The sequence below is a fragment of the Branchiostoma belcheri genome, unplaced genomic scaffold (assembly GCF_001625305.1).
Source record: "Branchiostoma belcheri isolate BF01 breed outbred unplaced genomic scaffold, Haploidv18h27 scaffold337, whole genome shotgun sequence".
Taxonomy (NCBI): Eukaryota; Metazoa; Chordata; class Leptocardii; order Amphioxiformes; family Branchiostomatidae; genus Branchiostoma; species Branchiostoma belcheri.
This window is the reverse complement of record NW_017803951.1, coordinates 23,120-32,490: the sequence shown is the minus strand read 5'-3', so window position 1 is coordinate 32,490 and position 9,371 is coordinate 23,120. Positions and strand designations below refer to the sequence as shown.

Here is a 9,371-nt window from a genome sequence, read left to right as displayed (position 1 = left end):
CAATTGTTTGAAGAAATTTAACTATCCTGAATTTCTGGCACACGGCAACAAAAGTGACGTGATTTGTGTCCATTTCAATTTAGCAGGTTTTAGCATTTTAGTAGTAATAGGACTAGAAACAAAAAAGCAAAGCGCAATTCGGGCGGAGTCGCTGATAGTTTCAGAAGCTCATTTCGAAAGGGAATTATCAAACTTGACAATAGTTCACCTAACACCATCTGGTGTAAGTTCGACAAACAGTTTTTTGGCCTTGGGAACTATCTGTATCTGTGTAATGTTTATATTCCCCCCTGAATCATTTCCAAAATCTACACAAATTGACACGGCGGTCAATTTCTAGGGTAAAGTTTCCAATTCTACGGAGGGGTATCAGGTTACCGGGGTTCCACGCGCGGCTTCCGTGGAGCCAGTCTCAATGGTAAATATTTTGTTAAGCAATAATTAACAGTTTCACGGGGACTCCCTTGTCCAAATGTTATAAAATCAACATAATGATGATGTCATAGAACGAAGCGCCACCTACATTGTTAGAACAAGTATTGCAGGCGCAAGGGCATCTAGCACCTGATTGGCCCATAAGGACAATCACCATCGAAACGGGCCAGGATTGGTCAGGAGAACAAAGGAAATCGCTCAGAGTGCCCTGACCTATTTGAACAGCGTAACCGCTGAGTCATCACCTTTCTAGCCGCTGATTGGCTAACTCTAGTCAGTGCAAAACGAGATACTGTAAGCTGATTGGTTAGCTCCTAGAGCGCCCTGCCCTGAGCTAAGTAACAGGCAGGGCGCCCTGACCTTACTGTGATAGAAGAGTATAAAAGGCAGTGCGGTACAACTCTTGTCATTTCTGATGAAGACTTTGGAATAAAAAGTCGAAACCGGTAAAATTGATAGTCTCAGCCGTCATCCTTCTGACGAACTATTGACTACATTACGTGCTTTGAGTTTTACTTGATTACGAAACAAAGTAAATCACCATAATGATTTGGAGAGGGAAGAGTCAGACAACATCATTCGTAGAAAAAAAGGGACCAACTTGGAGACTAACCATAAAGTTAGTGATCAACAAAACAACAACATACTAGTATTACGTGTCTGAATTTATTGTTGAAATTATCATGTTACATACGCTGATTTGCATAGGGGGAAATTAGACAACATCCTTAGGAAAAATATCATTAAAGAAGATAGGTAGACACAACATTAGTATTTTTATTTATTGGCGAAGCAAAGAAGCAGAAAGTTAACAAATCTCTAACAACTACGGCCAGTTACAGAACACTTATAAAAACAAACAATATTAAACAAACATCACTCTAGTGCATCTAGAGCTAACATACATGCTGCTAACTCACTCTAAATTTTACATTATAAGAATCAAGTATACTGCGGTTACTTAAAAGCAATTCAAAGAAAATTAGTTTTATCTGGTCTGGAAAGTGGACTATCATAAGTGCTATAACAGACGGACCATTTGCCTTGACGCCAAACGAACGGTCTCTTACCGTGTAACTCTGTCGCTATTGTCTAAACAATCCACGTCTTCTAGTTCTAATTAACGGGCTAAGGAGTATGCATTCACAATTTCACAGTTTCGTCATGTAAAGACTACACTATCACATTGCTAAAAGAGATCTACAACCCTCTCTTACGACTAAAATGATACCACAATATAGTGATAAGTTACTGATAGACGACAAGGGCCCAAGAGTGATAGTAATCCTTACATGGACAACGGAAAGTCTTCGCTGGTGTGAGGTTGATGTGGACTAACTGCCCAAAAATTTTCTACATTTCTCACATGTGTGAGTTGCTAACATTATGCATTTGCTTTGCAAATGTTACCTTACTAATTAAGTAGTATAATACCTTCAAACCTTGCTGCCGACACATATGATGCCACATGATGTGGTATGTACACAGATTTCGACAGGCTTTCATCGGTGTGAGTTTTCATGTGGGTTGTGAGATCACGTGATTATCGAAAGCTCTCGTTGCATTTTTCGCAAGAGTACGGTTTCTCACCAGTGTGAGTCCGCATATGTGTCTTTAGAGTAGACAACTGAGTAAACTGCCTGCTACACTCCTCACATTTGTACGGTTTGTCACCAGTGTGAGTCCGCATATGTGTCTTTAGATTTGACAGTGTAGTGAAGTGATTGCTGCACTCTTCAAATCTGTATGGTTTCTCACCAGTGTGAGTGGGCATATGTTTCTTCAGATTGCCCAAATCACTGAACACGGTGGTAAAATCTGGGCTGCAAAGTTCCCACATGTCATAGAACCCGAACTGTGTTCGATCGTGTTCGATCTGGGCAATTCGAATCGAACCCGCGTTCTATTTCGGGGTCACCTGCGGTCATTTACTATAAAGCGGCAAAACAAGCCTTTCTGCCTCCGTGCATTGCAACAGATAAAAAACAACACTTTTCTATAGATACAAACAGTTTTCTGGACAGTACATGTCCGCTATTATTTTTGGTGGACATGTAACATGTAGCAAAGCTACTGTCGTATCCTTGAGTGACCTCGAATACTGTAATGATTCTTTACACCAGTATGAATAACACAATGCACACTTTCTGGCGATATGACATGTCTCCAAAACTCGTTCAAACCTGGAAACATGGAGAGTCAAATATACCCCATTTACGGCTCAAAATGACTGTAACGGCTGTCCCGAAAATCGTGTTTTAGGGATTTTTGAAAAATGGCCTCAATTTTGAATTATGGGTAATTTAGTGAGAAAAATGTCAAAAAATGCCATTTTTTCACCAATATGTCGACAAAAACTAGACTTAAAATCAGAAATTAAAAAATCCCTAAAACACGATTTTTTATCTTATTCCTAGTCTGCGAAAAATATAAAAATCGGGGATCTGGGGTAATATACGTAGCCAGGTTTGAACGATGTTTGCCTAAAAACGTGACATGACTTGTGCTCGGAAACCCGAAAATAATCGTCTTTCTGAGCGAAATTTTAAAAAATCATTGATTTAAAATAAAAAGCTAACATTTAAAGGATGTTAAGACGATAATTTCATTTTAATTTGATGAAATTTACCCCTAAATATTATTTGTGTATTTTCAAATATTTTACGGGTAGTCCAAAACAGGCCAAAATAGCGTGTTGTAACCCGATACCTTTTAGAACGGGCATAGCAATGGGAAAGAATGCCGTAGTGACAGACCGCCGTGGAACTGTCTGCTGCACACCTCACAGGTGTACGGTTTCTCACCTGTGTGACTCCTCATGTGTGTCCTTAGATTTGACAGCTGACTAAACTGCTTGCCGCACTCTTCACACCTGTACGGTTTCTCACCAGTGTGAGTCCGCATGTGTCTCATCAGGTTAGTCAGCTCACTGAACTGTCTGCCACACTCTTCACATCTGTACGGCTTCTCGCCCGTGTGGGTCCGCGTGTGCCTCTTCAGACTACCCAGATCGCTGAACTGCATGCTGCACTCTTCACACGTGTAGGGTTTCTCACCGGTGTGGGTCCTGATATGCCTCCTCAGCTGAACCAGCGTACTAAAGGACCTGCTACATTCCTCACATTGATACGGTTTCTCACCTGTGTAAGTCCGAATGTGAGCCTTCAGATTACTATGACGACTGAAGCTTTTGTTACATTCCTCACATCGGTAAGATTTCTCACCTGTATGAGTCAGCATGTGTCGCTTAAACTCACTCAGGTAGCGAAACTTCTTACCACACTCGCCGCACTTGTGGGTACGCGGAGAATCCTGCTCTCCCTTCTCTTGTTTCAGGTGAGATTCAGCTCTGGTTGCCATGTTGGTAACCCTGTCGTAACCCTGCATGAACAAGTATAACATGTCATATATTAAATGGAATTTAGACTCTGATAGTGCGGACTAAAAAAAATTCATATAAAGATGTCATTATATGTATCCGATCTGATCACAACACGGGATATCATACAAATACACACCACCGTTTTGGTCGTTGTGACTGGCTTGCATGAAGAACATGATAACAGTAGGGCTACCACAGGAAACGTTGTAACAAAGGTAAGTCAACATGTGAGAGACTTAACAGTGGACACAATTAGATACAGGAAAACGAAATCATGGTCGGCACTTACCAAGATGCACTGACGCTCCAAAGTACTGCACGATGTTTTCACGACGGCACAGATCCTCACGGCTGCAGAGTCAGTACTGACAGAAACAGAGCAGTTAGGAGCGCGTTTATATAGGGACTGGGTGGGTGGATAAAACCGGTCCGGTGGGTTTTGCCTGATTAGGAAACTAAGGTCTTTTTTACATGTGCCGATTTGCATAAGGGAAATCAGACAACCTCATTAGATAAAGGTACAATCCATAGGACGTAAGATACAATCAGTTCGACGATAACGATAAAGACAATATGTGTTTTATTTTATTGTTGAAACTGAGATCAAAGGAACGATTGCCACAATGGGGGATGTTGTGTCGGCAGACAAAGGTTACATTGTCTATTCAATGAAAGGTCCAGAAATGGCCATCATAGACATAGTAGTTTGAAAATGTATCAAACACCTAGCTTTAAAGCTTAAAAAAACACTAATTTTCACCCTCTATAGTCCCAACAAATCAAAAATCTAAAATGAGTCGAATAGAAGGCAACATTCTTATTAATTAGGAAAAGAGGACAACTTGGTCAAGATGGCGAACGCACCATGTTACGTGTGCTGATTTGCATATGAGAAAGCAACGTCCTTAGGAATAAAGGTAGAGCATAGAAAAGCGACAGCGAAGATGACCAATCAATGCGGCACATAACGCGCTTTATTGTTGAAACTGGGATGTAAAAAGTTGGCAAATCTCTTACTCTAAGCTACATCTACCTTACAGAATTGCAGTAAAACAAACAAATTACATTTTCATGCAATACTAACTAACATGCTGCAACTGTAACCAAACGCTAAAGATCTAGTGTATTTACAGGTACTAAAACAACGAAAACTACTTATAGTTGACTAAGTTCTATAGCACAAACCAAAGGTGTCATGCCACGTAACTATTGTCTAAACACTACAGTATTACATATTGCACACCACTTCTAACTCTAATCACTCTTTCGTGGGGGTGTTTTCAGTTGTCACTCTTACGAAAGATTTTGTTGCATTTTAACACATGTACGGTTTCTGCGCTCTGTGAGTTCGCACGACGTGTCTCTTTAAACTGCTGCTTGTGGTGAACCGCCTGCTGCACTCCTCACATCTTTCCGGTTTCTCACCCGCGTGGGTCCGCACGTGTCTCTTTACATCTGACAATGTACTAAACGACCGACTGCACTCCTCACACCTGTACGGTTTCTCACCTGTGTGAGTCTGCATGTGTCTCTTCAGATTCCCCAGGTCACTGAACTGTTTGCTACACTCTTCACAATTGTACGGTTTCTCACCGGTGTGAGTTCGAATGTGCCTCTTTAGATCACCTAGTCCACGAAAACACTTTCCACATTCCTCACACTTGTACGGTTTCTCACCTGTATGAATCCGCACGTGTTTTTTCAGACTACTCAGCTCACTAAATTGTTTGCTGCACTCCTCACACCGATACGGTTTCTCGCCTGTATGAATCTGCAAGTGTCTCTTCATATCACCTAGCACACTGAAGCTTTTGTTACATTCCCCACATTGGTACGGTTTCTCACCAGTATGAGTTCGAACGTGCCTCTATAGATCACCTAGCTCAAGAAAACACCAGCCACATTCCTCACACCTGTACGGTTTCTCACCAGTGTGAGTCCGCATGTGTCTCTTTAGATTTGCCAGCTGACTAAACTGCTTACTGCACTCCTCGCACCGGAACGGTTTCTCCCCTGTGTGAGTTCGAATGTGCTTCCTTAGGTCACCCAGGTCACTGAACTGCTTGCTGCACTCCTCACATCTGTAAGGTTTCTCACCAGTGTGAGTTCTTATGTGCTTCTTCAGACTACCCAGCTCATTGAACTGCCTGCTGCATTCCTCACATTGATACGGTCTCTCACCCGTATGAGTCCGCATATGTCTCTTCAGATTACTCAGGTCACTGAACTGCTTGCTGCACTCCTCACATCTGTACGGTTTCTCACCAGTGTGAGTTCTCATGTGCTCCTTCAGATGACACAGCCTGCTAAACTGTCGGCTGCACTCTTCACACTTATGGGGTTTCTCACCTGTGTGCGTCCGCATGTGTTTATTCAGATTACCTAGCATACTGAAGCTTTTGTTACATTCCCCACATTGGTACGGTTTCTCGCCTGTGTGAGTCCTCACGTGTCTCCTCATATCACTCCGTTTAGGAAACTCGCTGCATTTGTGGGTACTGGAAGATACCTGTTTTCCATGTCTGCTCTCTCCGTCGTCTTTTTTCAAACGGAATCCAGCTGTCGCCATGTTGATCTAACCTACAGGAAAAATGTAAAATTCAGTAAATTGTAAGATATCCGATCTTATTTGAGAACAAATGAGCACCAAAGGGACCCAAGTTTTGCACGGAGAAAATATATTGGAGGGACACTCTCCAAATACAACCAGAGTTTGCACGGGTAACATGAAAACCTACACCACCATGTACCACTTAAAACAAAATCTCCCAAATCTGTTTCATACTAATGCATAAACTTCAGATGCATGGTTCGGCAAGCTAATGCTTCAAAAGTTCAATTTAGCATAAATAGCTAAGAATTATTAGTGAGTCGAAATGTTCGCATGCCTATTAAACGTAACTACAACATTACTACACATGGAACCGTAGCATATGTGACACTTACCAAGGTGCACGGACGCTCCAAAGTACTGTAAGATGTTTTCACGCCGACACAGATCCTCACGGCTGCAGAGTCAGTACTGACAGAAGCAGAGCAGTCAGGGACGCGTTTATACAGGGACTGAGTGGGTGGATAAAACCGGTCCGGTGGATTTTACTTGTCCAAGAAACAAAGAAAAGCACCGTGCTGATTTGCATAGGGAAGAATCAGACAACATCATTCGTACTTAAAAAAGAGACCGAGTACAATCACCATGCTGATTTGCATATGGAATCAGACAGCATCATTTGTAGTAAAAAGACAACAAGTTGGAGACTAACAATAAAGTTGGTGATCAATAAAAACAACAACATACTAGTATTACGTGTTGGAATTTGTTGTTGAAATTATCATGTTGTATGCGCTGATTTTCATAGGGGCAAATTAGACAACATCTTTAGGAAAAAGTTCAAGAAAGAAGACAACACATTACGTGTTTTGATTTATTGGTGAAACTGATATGCAGAAAGTTGACAAACCTCTAACAGCTACATATGTATTTTACAGAACAATTTGAAACAAACCATATCTACCAACATTTAAATGCATGTGGAACTAACACGTATGCTGCTAACTAATTCTAAATATAACATTCTAAGCAACGGTCTACAGAGCATACAACAATAGTGGGTAAAAATTACGTTATTCTTAGTATTACACTGAAGTCAAGTAGAGAGTAAGAAACTGAAAAAAAAAAACACTCAGTAAAAACAGTAAGTAAGATTTCTCATCGGTAGAGAATAAAAGAATGACACAGGGAACGACCCAGTCCATTCATCAAGTACAGACCTTGCCACAGGCGCCCCATAATTGCTACATAATGCAATCGTTACACAGGCTTTTAAACCAAATTTTCGCCGGTGTAATCGTGAACTCACTTGAATGCCGAAAGCTTTTGTTGCATTTTTCAGACATGTGCGACTTTTGTTGTGTGAGTCGACATATGTGCCTTTGAATTTGACAGTCGAATAAACTGCTTGCTGCACTCTTCACACCTGTACGGTTTTTTCACCTGTGTGAGTGAACATGTGTTTTTTTTTTTAGATTGTTAAACTGACTAAACTGCTAGCTGCACTCCTCACATCTGTACGGTTTCTCACCAATGTGACTTCTCGCGTGCTTCTTTATATTATCCAGTCTGCTGAACTGCATGTTGCACACCTCACACTTGTACGGTTTCTCACCTGTGTGGGTCCGCATGTGTCTCTTCAGATTACGCGAGTCGCTGAACTGTCTCCTGCACTCTTCGCACCTGTACGGTTTCTCACCTGTGTGAGTCCGCACATGTCTCTTAAGATCTGACAGTGCACTAAACGACAGGCTGCACTCCTCACACTTGTACAGTTTCTCCCCTGTGTGAGTCCGCATTTGTCTCTTTAAATCAGCCAGGCCACCGAACTGCCTGATACATACTTCACATCTGTAGGGTTTCTCACCAGCGTGAGTTCGAATTTGCCTCTTTAGAGCACTCAGTCGACTAAACTGCTTGCTGCACTCCTTGCATCTGTGCGGTTTCTCTCCTGTGTGAGTCCGCACGTGTCTCTTCAGATGACTCAGGAAGCGAAACTTCTTCCCACACTCACCGCACTTGTGGGTACGCGGAGAATCCTTCTCTCTGCGCCCATTCTCTCCCTCGACTTGTTTCTGATGACATTCAGCTCTGGCCGCCATGTTGGTCAAACTCCTGATCCTACGGGAATATGTAAAATTCAATATGTCAGATGAATGGAATTGACAATCGCGTATACTGTATAACGTGTATACTAAAAATGTGTAAATGTTCTTGCAACTGTTAATCAACACAAGTTACGATTGATTTACATAATGGCATAGTTTTTGAACGACAGGATAAGAGCAGGGCTAGCACAGGTTACATTGTAACAAGTAAGTCAAAATGGGGACGACGTAAATGAAGTTCTCTGCATGCAGATTTAGAAGCATTTAACAAAATCCGAATCTGGTTTCATGCAGACGCGTCAAGTTCTTAGCAAGGACATTATCTGTGTATAATGTCCTTGGTCTTAGCCACACCACAAGGTCTTTTAGCAGAAAGTATTGACAAGTAAGTTTGAATGTAGATACAAATAGTATTCCGCGGCCAGTTTTAATCTACAACGAACAAAATGCCATAAGGCAAATAAACGTAGTAAAGGAAAACATAATCATAGTCAACACTTACCTAGTACGCTCTTGAAAGTACTTCACGATGTTTTCACGACGACACAGATCCTCACGGCTGCAGAGTCAGTACTGACAGAAACAGAGCAGTCAGGAGCGCGTTTATATAGGGACTGAGTGGGTGGATAAAACCGGTCCGGTAGGTTTTACTTGATTACGAAACAAAGGAAAGTATATTCATGTACAGATTTGCATAAGGCAAACCAGACAACATCATTACATAAAGATACAATCAGTTAGACAATAACGATAAAGAAAACAACATGCATATTATGTGTTTTATCTTATTGTTAAAACTGAGATCAAAGGGACGATTGTCTGCATATACAATGGAGGCTGTTTCGTGTCGGCAAACTTTTACACACTATGTCAAATGGCCATCATTGACATAGTA

General features: G+C 41.5%; 1 protein-coding gene and 1 pseudogene across 1 annotated transcript; both read right to left on the bottom strand.

Moving 5' to 3' along the window:
* Positions 1-1,868: 1,868 nt before the first annotated feature.
* Positions 1,869-6,808, bottom strand: LOC109475388 (annotated as a pseudogene).
* A 141-nt stretch (positions 6,809-6,949) lies between these two features.
* LOC109475394 (zinc finger protein 436-like) lies at positions 6,950-9,081 on the bottom strand. The gene is made up of 2 exons (XM_019776001.1): positions 8,979-9,081; positions 6,950-8,489 (listed from the first exon to the last, which is right to left on the bottom strand). Exon 2 carries the CDS (start codon positions 8,468-8,470, stop codon positions 7,865-7,867), a length of 606 nt encoding a protein of 201 aa, XP_019631560.1. The 5' UTR covers positions 8,471-8,489; positions 8,979-9,081; the 3' UTR covers positions 6,950-7,864.
* Between the last annotated feature and the right edge of the window lie 290 nt (positions 9,082-9,371).